The sequence below is a fragment of the Netta rufina genome (genome assembly GCF_964035555.1).
Source record: "Netta rufina genome assembly, chromosome: 2".
Taxonomy (NCBI): domain Eukaryota; kingdom Metazoa; phylum Chordata; class Aves; order Anseriformes; family Anatidae; genus Netta; species Netta rufina.
This window is the reverse complement of record NC_140124.1, coordinates 54,965,049-54,980,835: the sequence shown is the minus strand read 5'-3', so window position 1 is coordinate 54,980,835 and position 15,787 is coordinate 54,965,049. Positions and strand designations below refer to the sequence as shown.

The 15,787-nt window shown below is 36.8% G+C and overlaps 1 protein-coding gene across 1 annotated transcript in view; it reads left to right on the top strand.

Annotated features, from left to right (window-relative positions):
• The window catches only part of RAMP3 (receptor activity modifying protein 3), a 51,668-nt gene that overhangs the window by 11,277 nt on the left and 24,604 nt on the right, over positions 1-15,787 (top strand). The window contains exons 2-3 of the mRNA XM_084281207.1: positions 6,900-6,944; positions 8,791-8,923. Coding sequence (XP_084137333.1) covers positions 6,900-6,944; positions 8,791-8,923 — 178 coding nt within the window. The remainder of the gene's footprint in view (positions 1-6,899; positions 6,945-8,790; positions 8,924-15,787) is intronic.

Below are 15,787 nucleotides of genomic sequence, written 5' to 3'. Positions count from 1 at the left end.
TTTTCCAAGTACTATATTTATTGCAAGCTTCTGTTTATTTCCAGCATCCTTCCTTTGTGTTGGATTCCTGTCATCGCTTGGCTCCATGAACTTCAGTTGCCTCATTTCCTCTGCTGCTTTCACACTATATGGTGATGTTCCTGTGTCCTGTCCTTGTCCACCCTCCCTGTCCTGGTCCTTTTATAAGGAGAAGTGTCAAAAGTACAGTTAGTAACTGAGAACAAAAGGTAACCTTCTGAGTCATATATATTGTAGTGAGGATTATTTAAAGATTAGCAGGTGGGACTTCAGTTTTTGTACCAATAGCATTATTTTTCCTTTCGTACTTTTACAGCACCTCCTAGACTTGAAACAATGCAGACATTCATGTTAGTTTCCTCTTAGAGGGTGGGCCACCTGAGAAGATGTGGTTTATTTTGCTGTAAGAATGTGCTTATATTTCACTGCATAGTGGGTAGAGGTACCCAGCTGGACCACTTTTTGAATGATGATGATGAAACAAGTGAGCAAGTTCAATTGCAGTTACCTTGCAGGGTGGGGAGACCTGGCATGTGCTGTCAGGGAGTGGGAGAGCAGGGCTGGCCTTGGGTGGTAGATCAGGGGGCTGCAGGTGGTGCAGAGCTGTTGGGAAGGCTCAGGGTCAAGTGAAGTGAAGGCTCTGGGAATATCTTTGACTTGCTTATGTCCTTGCATAACAGAGCAGAAAAAAAAAATACATAGGGAGATGCAAACATTTTGAAATTCTAACTTATCCTAAAGGGGGAAGTATTCTTCTAATTAGCTTAACCAGGTGGTAAATTAATATATGACGTATCTATGTATTTTAAAAGGTTAGGTTTGCTTTTACAGCCTTTTCCCAACATGTTCTCACCTGTAACTTCCTGTTGTTTGTTTCTTGTGCTGTAGGGTTTGAATCACGTTCATTAAGATTGGGTAGAAGGCTGGACTTTGCTTGCCTATTGCTCACATGCTTGTCAGGACTGTCAGCACATCATAAATCCCCTGAACAGCCTCACCAGGTCCCCCTGAACCCTGTGTATGGGTCTGGGGAGCCACATTCACTGATGTGCACCATAGGTGGTCTGGCCCTAGCACATGTTCTGGCTTGCTGGCAAGCTTTCCTGTATGCATTGTGAACCGAAGTAGTGACTCACTTTGTCTCCCATTCTGCCTCTGGCACTATTTCCTCATTTATGTCTGTGCTCCCTGGTTTGTCCCCTGCAATGCTGGGGCTGTTGGCGCAGCATGTTATCCACTCACAGCTCTGCCTACCTGGCTCAGGCTGGGGGGCAGCATCCCATTGGCAAGGGTGACCTGCACCATGGTCACCCCAACTTGTCCCTCTCACACAGCCCTGCTCCTGCTGCTCCCTGATAAATGCCCTGCCAATGCTGTGCATAATCAGCCTGGCAATTGTGAGTGGTCCCTGTGCTTTGCCTGTGAGAGCTTGCTTCAGAATGGACAGTCCTCAACAATTTTTGCTTCCCTGAGTGTGTTTCAGGCTTTTTCTCTTAGCATAAGTTTATGCTTTGCACATCTATGTATAAATTTAATGCTAAATTTTCACTGTTACCTCTGTTGAGGGTTTAACGTCCTGGTGGGATTAGCTGGAATAAGAAATGGGCTCAGAGAAGTGATTCCACATATTAAAAAAAATAACCCAGAGCTGCAATTTGTGGGAGTATGAAGTAGGCCTAAAAAGACAGTAAGGATAAAGACTTAGATCCTTAAGCATGGGCTGCAGCATGGAGAGGACCAGCCAGATGCCTAAGGCACTTGAGCGAGGTGTATGGTGTGGATCCTGGGAGCAATATGACTTTACGCTTTCACAGCCCTTTGTGAAGCTAACACTGGTGAGACTCTTCTCTTTGAGCTGTAGGCAGTGGCATGGCAGGTTTTAAGCTAAATCTGTTTCAGTAACCTGGTTGTCATGTCTACTTTCGCTTTTGGTAGATGGGTCAGCATATGCCAGCGTCAGATCCTTAGTGAACTGAGATGATTGAAACTCAATGAATGCACTTACATGCTAACTAAGGATCATCCCATTTTCTCCAAACAGCTGGTGCAGCAAGCCTTAGATTGTAGCTGGAGGTGCGAAAAAGATACGTTTTTTCATGTTTCTCTTGCTGTCAGGACATATTTCTGCTCTGGGAGCTCCGTGGCCATATTCTAATTAACTATACTTCTGCCCTTCCTTCCAGCACTGTGCTTGAGCTGGCATTACAAGCCTGTGTGCTCTAACATAATGCAAAATTGTAATAGAGAGGTGTATGTTCATCTGCCTTTAGGAAATGCTTACTGTTGATAGCTGCCTGAAGGTAGGTATGGAGGTTATACAGAGAAGGTATAAGAAGTTTGACAAAATATATTTGAAGGTTTGTCTTACAGTCCTCTTATTCAAAGGTTGTCATTGGGAAACTCTTTATTTTTTTCTCCCAAGACACCCCATCACCACAAAAAGTTGTGGTAAAGTGAGGGGTGAGATAAAAGTGGATCCCAAGTTACCCCAGATGTGAACTGGCTCCTGGCGCCTTCTGTCTGCCAGGAAGTCCCAGGAGGGCTCAGGTATAGGCTTGTCATAAGCTTTCCCATCAAGTTTCAGGACTGCTCAGGCTCTTCATAATCTGAGGTGTCTTGAACACATACATTTGAAAATTCTCCCATACAGGGCTTGTAGAGAGCTCTTTGGAAGGCAGACACATGACATTTATATTTTCTTTCCGTATTTATACAGACTCCAGTGCAGTGAGGTTCTTGAGCTCATAAATGCCCATGACAACAGATAAAGAAATCTTACCCAAGCTGTAACCAATATTTTTGTGGTGTAATAGGGTACTTGTTGACATTGTGTCAGAACATAAATGAAGTAATTTCCACATGAATTTTTTATTAGATTAGATACCATAAAGTGTCTGTGCATTCCTGCAAGAAAACTTGTAACAGCATAACGTTAGGTTTAAATAAAAGATTGCTGAATTTACTGGCTATGCAACAGGTAACTTTATGTAACATTTAAATAAATACCTGGAAGAACTTTAGTACAGTTCTGTAAGGTTGATTTGCTCAGTATTTAAAACTAGATTTATAAAATAAATGTGACTAATGAGATTTGATCAGTATGACAAAATTATATTAATAGAATTTTCAAGTCTATTCTGCATCTCCAACAACTTACAGGTGCATGATTGAAGAGCAACAGATGTCATTTCAAACTGTGGTTTTAATTGCTGTTATGAACTGTGTGTCAGAGCAGTTCTTACATAGTAATGTGCTGCTATTAATAAAACTTAAGATTCTGGAGAAAAGTAGATAATTGTTTAGTGGGTAACTCCCAATGCTGGTCTGATGTCTAGAAATGTAGTTATAGATTATATCATGGTGACTGGCAGGATCCTCTTTAAAAAGAGATATAGAAGTAAGTGGGGTATTGACTTGAGGTTCAACTTGAAGTCAGTATTTTTTTTTTATTTTTATTTTTATTTTATTTTTATTTTTTATTTTTATTTTTTATTTTTATTTTTATTTTTTTTATTTTTATTTTGGTGAAAAACATGATGGAGAAGAAATACATTTATGGATCAGACCACAGAAATTTCAAAAATTTCAAATCTGATTGTATACCAGACAACATATGTGTAAGAGTACACTGCTGTAATTGCTGATGAAAAACTGCACAGTGGTCAGATAAAACAAGAATTACTTCATGTCTATTTTGAGGAAGTATTGGAGCTTCTCAAAAATAGTTTTATCTATTTTGTCAGTAATTGCAGCATCCACAAGAAATGTTAAGGCAAGGGAAATTAATATTCTGACACTTCCTTCTTATATACTTATACAAGGTCTTCAGAATTATTATTACAAAATGATTAGTGTAACATGCAGTAGGATGTACACACAGCAATCCAAAGGTTGTTTCTGATCTATGAAATAGTTGTGATGTAAAGGCTATAAGCCTCTGAGAAAAAAGTAGCAATGAATAATAACAGTATATTAGAAAAATAAACTTAAAGAAGTATTTATCTATCTCACAGCAAATCAAGTTTCTACACTTGAAACATTATAGACCAGTTTCCCTCTTATGTATCCTAATGGTGAATTTCCATATTGCTGTGGATCCCATTCTGACTTTCTTTTTTAATGTAAAAATGGTGTCTGTTTACAGAAGGATAGTATAGATAATAAGAGGCTGCAATATAGGTCTAGGATAAGTGTTTTTTTTTCTCTCTCTTTTTTTTTTTTTTATCTTTTGTACAAGATTTTGAAGTAGATTGCTAATAAAAGCTTGTTATATATATATATATTTTTTTGGTTTTCTTATTTTCTACTACTTTATCGTAGTTTACTTATCTTTTTCTTAAGAAAGGCTCTTCAAACCTATTTTTCCTCATCTGTACTGGTGCTTTCCTTCACCTTTCTCAGGCTCCAAGTTGATGGTCTTGTAGTATGATTCCACTAACACTAGGAGCAATCATATCTTCTATTACAGTATATGGAGAAAATGGAAGGCCATTGCTGTAATCTATTATTGACATGATTTAACATGCAGGCAACTACTACAGTTAAACTGAACGTCCCTTTTGTTGGTTCAGGTAGGAGTGTATCAGGATGTGTTTTGGCAACTGTTTATTTTGAGACTATGGCGACATCTTCTTGCAGCAGTGACCCACTCATTTTCCCATGTCTTACCTGGTAATGATGTATGTTGGTATCAGTCTTTCAAGAAATAAACTGAACTTCACCATTCCTAAAAAGGGCTGCCTGAAGGTTTTTTTTTTTTTTTTTTTTTTTTTGTGAAAATTGTCACAACCAACGAATTATAGTCTAGTGATTAAATCTTTGTTATGAGTTGAACATCTGAGAGCAAAGAATACAATGAGGCTTGAGCACCATAGCATGTGTCAGTGTTTATTGTTGTTTTACCCTTATCTGAATCTGTGTGGACTCCTTTGGTTTAGTATAGGTGTGAAACATTCTGTGCTACTCTGTTTGTATCAGATCAGAAAGAGCAAAAAGGAAGTTTTTCGGTGACCAGGGGAATCTGTGATGAGACCACAAATCTGTGAGCCTTTATTCTGTACACATCTTCTTTTACTGGTTCTCTCTCATTGTAAATTGTGTTTCATTTACCTCACCAAGGTCTTGTGAGGATCACTGCAGCAATAACTATGAAGGATTTAGATATCAGTGGTAGGAAATAATATAGTAGGAATTGCAGGTGCAGTCTGTGGTCATCAAGGGGACCACGTATGATAGTGCATCTAGGTAATTTCCTAAGAATGGGTGGGTTTGGCTTTCCTCATAGAGTGTGCACTTTAAATTTGATCTTCAGTTTTCTAGACTCGATAAAGCACGTTTTCAAGTATAGATTAAAGAAAAAAACTATGCAGGGCATCAAGTATATTTACTAATATAATAACTAATGCCCTTGGAAAAAAAAAAAAGGCCTTATTTATGAAAGAGATACGGCCATCAGAGTGTATAATAATATTTTATCTGCGTGTTTAAATGCAAAAAAAATTTCTGATACATGGATTCCTGCTCTTCACAGTTTCAGTACATTCTGGTTCATTGGTAACTAACACAGAGATTATTGCTTGTCTGGAATAACAATATATTCCTGGTAAGGACCAAAATTTTTCTCAGATGTATGTATGTAACAGTTCACTTTTAGCAGTTGAGAGCTTGGCATATTTCAGTGAAGGCAAAGAATCAATATGATTTGGACTGATATTCTGCGACATATATCTTGGTTTATTTTATTGGAGTGACATGCTGGTTCTGAAAAAGGAGCAGGAGGCAACCATCTGTGTGAAATTACTCATTTCACTTCTGATGTAAGGTTAACACTAAATATTTGCCAGCTTTTTTTTTTTTTTTTTTTTTTTTTTTTTTTTCAGTAGGAGATCAAAAATAATTGAAGCCACATCCCTCTTAGCTATGTTTGTGAAATCCAAAGTGTGGCTGGAGCTGTGCTAACACAGTGGGCTTCTGTTAATTTCATCCATCTGGAAGTAGTGCAAATTGATGAGCAGAAGACTCTCTTTGTTAGAATAGTGTGTGTTTCCCTTTGGATGCTCTTCTGACATACCTGGGTTAACATGACATCTGCATGAAACGCTTAGGGTTTTATAACATTTTTTTTTTTTTTTTTTTTTTTTCAAAATGCATGGCTCCTTTGTGTAAAAGGTGGAGAACATGAAGCACAGGATTACGTTTCCAAATGCACAGGGAACACATTTTTGATGAGGATTCATGATGAGGGTGGTGAGGCACTGGAACAGCTTACCCAGAGAAGCTGTGAATGCCCCAACCCTGGAAGTTTTCAAGGCCAGGTTGGATGGGGCTTTGGGCAACCTGATGTAATGGGAGGTGTCCCTGCCCAGGACAGGGTTAGTGAAACTTTGATCTTTAAGTTCCCTTCCAACCCCAAACTATTCTGTGAATCTGTGCTTGCTTAACTTTAATAGCAGAGGGATTTTTATGTACTTTACAGTTTAGAATGTGCAGTTGACCTACATTTCAGGTAGATGCTTTAGCTTCTCCAGCTCTTTCATGTTAGTAGTCTCAAGAAACTAAAATAAAAATGTTGCTGTTCCTAATTGTTTACACTGGAAATTACAGGAAAGAGTGGTATAGACAGACCCATAACAAGTCTGTATGAGTCTCCCATTTAAAGGATAGATAAATAGCGACTTAAAACATAAAGTTCTCTAAGTACTCATTTTTCCTTTCAGACTTACTCTTTAATAAAACCAAAACTAATGTTCAAATTAACATTTTGAATATTCTGATATTCTGTTGAACCACAAATTATGTTCAAGTTTGCTTGTATCTACATTAATTCTTTTAGATGATAGAATGAAACTATCTAACTGATCTCTTTCTTTTCCCCCTTCTAGTTAATGGTCTAATGACACTTGGATTAGCAGGTGAGGGATTAGCAGGTGAGTTTTACTTCTAAAATTCAAAACTTACAAATTTCTGTTTTGTCAGTGACAGCCATTTGAGAAGCACTTTATTTTATCTCATTTCAATTATTCAACCTTCAAGCATTTTTTTATAGTCAGTCTTGTCCACTGGCTGTATGAACAGAGAGTGTTTCAGTATTCTGTAAAGGTCAGTCTCAATAGAGATGGCAAAATTGTAAAATTATTCATAATTTTGAATCCCTTTGGCCAGGGATTTAGACAGACTAGTATGTTGTCCTATTGTTACTGTCAAATGTCTCTATCAGAGCTTCTCTTACAACTCTGCAAAATACCGAAGCTCTAAAGAGAGCAAACCAAAAATACCAAGGCTATGGAAAAATCACTTTAAATACTCCATTGAGAAAGAGCTGGAGTAAATTGTCAGTATACATTACATAATGGAGAAGAAACTTGTATTCTGTTCAATTTATAGGATTATAAATCAAGTGATAGTTGGCAGTTTAGATTGCCCTGCTAGGAAACTCTGCATTGCCTAACTTTTGTCCAAGCATCAATGCAGGATTTAAGTTGTCAGACATACAACTATTATATCTGGTTTTGAATTCTGTCCAGCTTTAATATTCATCTGCACATCTAGCATTGCAAAGTGTAATTTATAACTGCTGCAGCTGCCAGATGAATTTGTGGGAATTCTTAAATAAAAAGGTTCATAGTATCATGTTAACTTCCAGAGGATAAAATTACACTCTCCTTATTTCATAATTGTCACCATTTTTGTCACTATTGATTAACTGTAGATCTGATTTTTTTCTGATGTTGACAAAGGCTTAGTGTCAGCCATGAGAGCTATGCCAGTCAGATGTACTGAAGGAAGTATGGGCAGATGTAAAGGGTTTATTCAGATGGTGCCATTTTATTAGTCATTTGTACACCTGGACAATGAATACTGTTTGTGGCCAGTATGAAACTGTAGGCTTAGGGTCTCAGGTTTAGGATGGACTGTCTAGTTATGAATGTGCTGTTGTTTGAAAGCTTGTTTTCATGCTTTCAACAGATATGATAGCTGTCTCTTGATTTACATGTGGAATTAGTGAGTCAGTGACTTCACCATCTGAAGTAAGCTGTGATAGCTTGAGTTAAATCAAAAGGAGCTCCTGTCTGGGTTCTGAAGGAGCTGTCATCTTCATGAGTGGGATACATAACATGCACTTGAAGCTGTTTTACAGTCACACATCCCATTTTGAATGGAGATGTTCAAGTTTCTGATTGACAGGTTAGTCTTGATAGGAAGTATGAAACCAATCAAGCCTCAGTACACTGTTGAGAGTGAGGGCTATGTCTGACTTCTCTTTAAGTGAAGACTCGCATACTTCACCTGACTGTGTTTGGCCAACACAATATAAAATTAGAACATAATTAGAAAAGAGGGAGAAGTTGGGAGAAACTTTGATTTTCATTGTGAAATTTCCTGACAGCCTTAAGTTATTAGTATTTGTTATTTATGTAGCAACTGTGAATGAAGTAACTGAAGCTGAGGAAAGAGATAGAGAAAATGAAAACCATAAAGCAGTAATTGGTTGTCAAGTAGGCAAGCAAGTAAGATTCCTTTTTTCATGGAAGAAGGTAGGATTTCAGGTTCTCTGGAGCAGCAGAGAATGAAGTGGGAAAAAAGCCACCAAATCTTTTCAGCAATGATGGGATCTTACTTTCAAACTAATTAATACAAGGAAAAGAAATGGAATGTTAGGTTTAGGTTTCCAACAGAAAGAGGCAAGCAGAATTATGTGAGTTTGCAAATTATGCGTTTGTGCTTCTTCTATTCCAATATTTGGCATTTAAGGTGCTTTCTTATCTTACCTAGGTGCACATCAACAGACTAGACCCTGCAATGAATCTCTGATGTTAGAAAAGTTGCCTGCCTGTGGAAAATTCTTTGAAGAGATGATGAAGAAAGTGGACTCCAAAAAATGGTGCAACCTGACAGAATTTATCAAGTAAGAGTTTGAGTTTTGATAGTTCTCACTATACAACAATATTTGTCCTTATGAACAAACAAACAAAAAACCCTGATGATCTCAAATACTTAGAACAGTGAACAGCGTAATACCTATTAAGGATGTGCAAGTTCTCTAAAACAGAATAGTTTGGACATCCCTATTTTATTCCTCACATATAACAGGCTAGACTTGCCAAATTTGGGCAGTTTTTTTCAGGAAAAATTCTACTCTACTCAACATCAATTATATTGTATTCAGTGAAAGGTGTTTTTGTCTTAGCCATTCGCTTGCCTTCATGTTGTCATTCAGTTATGACAACAGTGAAAATTCATGATAATACTTCATCAAGGAATAATTCCACTAACACTCCTTTCTTCAGCTTTTTATGTCAGAGCACCTTTCACAACAATTTATGTTTGGTGCTGGATAGCTTTATCACATAATGGGAGCCAGGATTTATTGTTATCCCTAACACATGTAAAATATTTATGTTCCAGACAAATTAAAATCCTCCTATATTTGGTTCCCACTAGCATAGGGCTAAGCTGTAGCTCCTAAGTCCCTGCAATGTGGCCCCATGAACACAGGTAGACCCATTTAACTCAAGTGTGCATAATAGAGCACATTAATGAAAACCAACTAGTGAGTTAATCAACACTAGCTGGTATTATTTTTACCTCAGGCAGTTGTTTTTATATTTACTTTATATTTCATTGCATTTTAGACAAATGTTACTTATATCCATGTTTTTTTTTTTTTTCTTTTTCTTTTTTCTTTTTCTTTTAAATTACTAAAGCAATGTACTTTTAAAATCATGTAAGTCTGTTTTCCTCTGTGCAGTTCCCTCTTCTGATTTCCTTCTCAGTAAGAAGACAATAACATTTCTTCATACACCAATTCAGAAATCCACCTCTTGTATGAAACTATCCTGTCCAAATGTAAAATTATGTGTTGTATTGAAACTGCTGCAGTTTGTTTCTATGCCTGCCAGATAGCATGAAGAGTGAGTGCATTTTGTTTGAGTGACCATAGCACTGCAAGACTGACAGCAGTGAGGTTATCTTATCTCTATTTCTGTTTTGTAGTTGCTGGAGCTATTTAGACATCTCTCTACAAAGCTGCACACTTCAAACTGTACTCTGTAGGAAACTCACAGGGCTTGTGTAATTTGTGGCATTTTTGGCTTTGTGGAGCATCAGCTTCTTCGATGCATGTCTGCTCATGCATAATGCTTGGTTTTTGGAAGCGCTGAGTACCCTTCACACCAACTGAAATCAGAGGAAACTGCAGGTGTTCAGCACTTCAGAAAACAAGAATCTAATGAATTAGCTCTGGTGTGATACAAGATAGCCTAATGCAGAACATCCTACTGGATTTGAAACTGCACTGGTGCTGTTTTGGGTGCTGCTCTCAAGGCAGGGTAGTCACAAGGTAGATGCTGCCACACCTGCCCCAGCTACATTCTTGTCTCATATTAGCTCTGATCTTTTCTCCTATTTAGTATCACCTCATGTGTATTATGCAAGATCTTAACCAGCTGATAGACATGATAGGTAATGAAATGTACTTCAGTGCTATGTGTTAAACAGTTCCCTATGTTTCCCTATGACTGATATCCATGTTGAAAAGTTCCACCTGTTGACAGTATTTCATAATTTAATCTTACAACTTAGACGTTTTTCCCTTAGGACTTTTATTTGCACACGGTGGGTGACTTTACAACCTTTCAGCCTTTTAAAGGGTAAAGTCTTGAAGCTCATGGCATTGAGTGAAAGATGCATTCATGAATTTCCCCTCTAGCTGTGGGAAAGAGCATCAGGAGTTAAGGAAAGTAGGCCCTTCTTGTCCAGCTAGCAAAAATTGCATTGAAATCTGCCAGCGGCATCTGTATACAAAGAAAAAGTCTTGCAATACAGGTACTGCAAGTACAAATACCTCTATGCTATAGAGCAATAATTTTAATGTTGCAACTCATAGAATTATAGAATGAGTTGGATTGTACTCATCTAAGTAAAAAAGTAATTTTACTTATTTTGAAGGAAGCACCGTAGTTTTGCCCTGTTTGATCTCCTTTACAAATGTATTATAATCATGAAACTGAGTTCTTTGATGATATCTTGTTCATATTGGTAAGTATCCTTAACTAATGGGATTAATTGCAGGAGAGAAGGATGCTTACAGGAGTCAAAGTATTAGACTGCCTTTGTTAATGCAGGTGAAAAAGCAAGCAGCTTTTTATACACCTTGTGCTAAGATTTCTTCAAGAGTTTAAGTATTCTGGTGCAAGATTTTTCCAAGGTTTGGAGGACTGATGTTTCTGAATTCTCTTGACATTCAATTAGTTAAGAACCCTTTGATAGGGTTAAAAATGCCTTTGTTCTTTGTGATAGTACTTCCCCTTTGGTGTTATTTTCATTGCCTGTACGAGAAAATTCCTGCTGTTTTTTTCCTAAAATTACCTGTCAGTCTGAAGGTTTCCTCATTTTTCCTCATATGCAGCACTGGAAGAAGAATGCCATCAATTACTCTGCATTATTTCACTGCTTGGCCAAACAGTCATGAGAGAGATTTCAGTGACTTCAATTTGCTGTCACTTAATTTTACTGCAAGATTTTCTGACAGTTCTGTTACTTATTTCCCAATTTCATTCTTAACAAACTTGTATTCTTTAAAAACCACACTTTTGGCTAGTTTTAAAGAGATGATGCTGTCATATATGGCAACTGGTACTGGAAAACAAAATGGGACTTTTAATCTCTGAAACTGATCCTAATCTTGCTGAAAATATATAGCAATCACATATCAACTGCAAAACATCAGGATACCAAGTAACATCTTACAGAAGCACTGTCTAGTAACATTTTCTCCATCAATTTTCCTATTTTTCTGTGAGGATTCATACAGAAATTAGGATACACATTCTCTGGGTCATATTGTCAAAAGTTTTTGAAAGCTTAAATATATTAAGGGTGCAAGTGGGGTTTTCAAATATTTTCAAATTGTTTAGACACATGGGTTTCAATGGTTCATGTTTGGACACTGGAATATGAAGGGCAACCAGAAAATAGAAAAGTAACCTCCATGCCTCTTTTAATTAAAAATAATAATAATAAAAAAAAAAAACCTGGGGACTGACAAAAGGGAAGGGGATTGGTCATTTCCAGTTTTGTTGATGCTTTTACGTTATTTACAAATAGCTCTGAAGATAAAAACATGAGTAGGTAGTTAAAATGGTGGGGAATTATAGTATACAACTGAACAATCTGGTTGATTGATTGGCTGCTGTGGTAACAAACACTATACAAATATAGGAAATACAGATCTACATGGCATGTCAATGCTAAAAACTTTAGTACCAATTTGTACTGAAAAGTGACATATATAAAGAGCTTTGATTAATTAGAAGCTTTTACTTAGTGTATGATATCAAGCTTTGCTAGATTAATATGTGCTATTGGTTAATCTTGCACTGCATTTCTTAAAGACAAAGAGCTCTACTACTTTTTTTCACAAGGACTCATCCAGTAATTTGATTCAAAGAGAACATTCACTAAAAAAAACTGTCCAAAAAAAATGGTATTGTAGCACAGTCCTGTCACCTTTCCTGATTTTACATCATTATCATCTCTAGAAATTAAATATTTTTAGTGGTAGTGATAGGGCTAATGGCATTTACATACTCGTGTTATTTATGTACTCCTTTTGTTGACAGATCACCAGGCACCTCTGTTCAGAAGTATGTGGATTTCCCATTGATTTGGGCTTGTTTATTTTTTTTCTGCAATTAAAAGACTAAAAATACAGAGAAATAAATAATCAAGGGGTCACTCCTGGAAAAATGAAGATGGCCACAATGTAGCTATTTAGGTATAAGCCATCTCCTTTCTCTAATTCAGCTGTTAGAGTTATGTTGTTATGTTAATTTTATTGAGCTGCCAGAAGCATGCCTTTTTAAGCAAAAGATGCATGTTGTGTTTTGGAGACACTGAGAAGCAAATGTCACTAAAGAGTGCAATCCTATAACCATCATTTAAGCAAATGTATTGGGAAAGAAAAAAGAGGGCAGGATGCTGCATGATTCTGGACAGTAAAAGATACAGTGAAGAGAGTATCCTTATGTTTCCCATTAGAGCTGACCAATTTTTCCAATGTAATTAGGGACAGTGGTGACAGATGAGTCCAGAAAATGATCATCCTTCAAAGAAATTCCTTTCAGCAAAGACAAATGGATGCCTACTTGTTTTCTATGTGTCTTTTGCTGCACAGTTACTCATCTTGTATCCTTACACATCTTGTCACTCCGAAAATCCTCTCTTAAACTGAATTTCAGGAGAAGCATGGCAACTTGGAGTTTTAAGGAGCACATCCCCAAACTAATTTCTCATGGATAAAAAAGAAAACTATAGAGTGCTTTTCTTTTTAAGCTGAATCAATAAATGAAATAACAATTCATAAATTAATATCTAAGAGACTGTTATGAAATTCCCAGTGTTTGAATCTGCTGACTGTTTCCTGAGGGGGCAGACCAGTCTCATTTATTTGGTATTGGACTGAAATTGAGAAATAAAGGATTTGATTGTTATCTGTATTGTCTGTGTTAGTCATGTGTCACCTGTTTCAGTGTAAGGCATTCTGTTATTTGAAGCCTGCATTACTGTTGCAACAGTCATTTTCTTGCAACAGTCACATACCTGTTTCCCTGGGAGCTCCCAGCCAATCATTCTGTGTTTGCCAGCAGTGGAGTAGTAGGCTAGGAATGAAACAGCAATTTATGTTTTGGAAGAGAGTTCTGACAGAGTAGTATATGTAAGGAGAATGTTTTTTTTTTTTTTTTTAATAAGTTATAAATAATAATTTTTATTTTTATTTTTATTTTATTTGTTATTTCAGCAAAATAATTAATTGCAACGGACTTGTTCCTGCTGTTCCTATGTTTCTTTTGACCCCATCATGTCTATGATGTAAAGAGACCCTCAGTTTTGCTGAGATATGGCACAGCTTTATGACACCTGGAAGATGTTAAAATTCTGATTTTTCTAAAGTCTTAAATTTGAGTCCTTAGCATGAGAGAAGAGGGAAAAATTTGTCTTTAGCTACACGTCCAAAGCTGACAGATTGCAAGTAAACATGTATCTGACTATGCTTTTCTATGCTTTGGCATGAGCATGGTCTGAGGTCCATCCCCACCCTGATCAATTGTTTTCTTTTCAATACAGCCTCAGTTTAGTTTTCTGAGAACCCTTTACATCAAAAATGAATTGCATAAACAGAAGCAATAGGCTTCATTCCCACTGAAATTTTCTAAGAAGATCCACCCATGTTCTGTACAGATGTTTAAGATTTGAAAAAGGAAGTAAGGAAAAAATATGTATATGACTAGAGCCAAATTTGGTCTAATCTTCTGAAAAAATAATCCTAAAGCTGTTGCTCAATTTTAAAGTTAATATAAATTTTGCCTATTCAAGTTTGACCTAACTAAGCTAATTATAGAAGTGACTAGTTTGCAAAGAAACATAGTCAAATATTAAAAGAAAGCCAGTTGGCATTAATATAAATGGGAAAACAAACTGTAGAAGGAAACAAGATGATATTTTATGCCCCCAGTTCCAAAATCTTTGAGCTAATAACTTCTCTTGATTGAAGTGGGGCAAATGCCCTCCAAACTGAGACATTTTCTTGGTCAGTTGTGAAAGTTTTCTTCATCTTTTCTACTGACTGCTGCAAGAAGTCTCATCCAGATGCTGACTGGTGATCATATCCAGCTGCTCATGTCAAAAAATCTCTAAAAGGGGAATATGATGTGAAAATCTTAGAAAATCAGTGGATTTGTTTTGCAGCTAAGGCAAGGGACTGATTCAAGTGAGCTAATTATGTTTCACAATAACGTATCTCATACTTAGAAATTGGATACCTTAGGCTCATTCTTTTCAACATCATCAGAGAAACATAAATTCTGGATTTCTGCATTTGTATTTCTCACATAAAAGATGGAAAAGAACAAAAATAATTGGTAAAGCAGGAGTATACTGTAAGTAAAGACCAACTTGTTGAAACACTGAGTACATGTCTCTGGTGTGAGTGATGGCTCTTGCTCCAGTATAGACCTGGTCACCTACATACCTACATCTAACACTAGCAGGGAACCCCTGAATGAGAAGAGCCAGTTATTAGGAAACACTAGCTGTGGGGCCCTGAGGTGGAAGTGAGGCTTGCTGGAGCTGAACCCTTGAACATCCAGCATGTGTGTGATTTTAGAACCAGAATAGTACCGATTTGAAAGGAGTATCATTCTTCCTCAGTTGTGATGCTTAGGGCTATGTGTGTGTTTTTGTGTCAGGATTTATATCTCAGTAGACTCATTAATACAGTGGTTATGGTTTATTTTAGACAAATTCATGCTAAAATGTTGCAAATCACAGATGTGCTTGCCCAGCAAGAGTTCACTTATTGTTGCCGGGTCCCTGGATCATCTTCTGCAATGTTTTTGAGTAATATTCTATATGTCTGAAAAGAATTCTCTTATTTCTCTGAAGATTTATAGGGAAGAGAACCAAAATTCCTTATTTAGCCTGCTGTAGCACTTCCCAGTTTTGTCATCCCAGATTTCATAGAAGAAAATACTCTTCATCAGCTTAGTGTCTTTGTTAATGAAGGTTAAAGAAGCCTGCAGTTTATGTGACCTCTTATTATATGTAGTTTATTCACCTTTAAATGTTTGGTGCTCTGGTATAGAACGGAGTGTTATGATACAGTACTATTTTCTTTTTTAACAGGGTCTTCCTTCAGGCTTCCTCTATAGACATAGCTGCTGCTTTTTTTTTTTTTTTTTTTGTGCGCTCTCAGTGAAATGCAGATAATAAT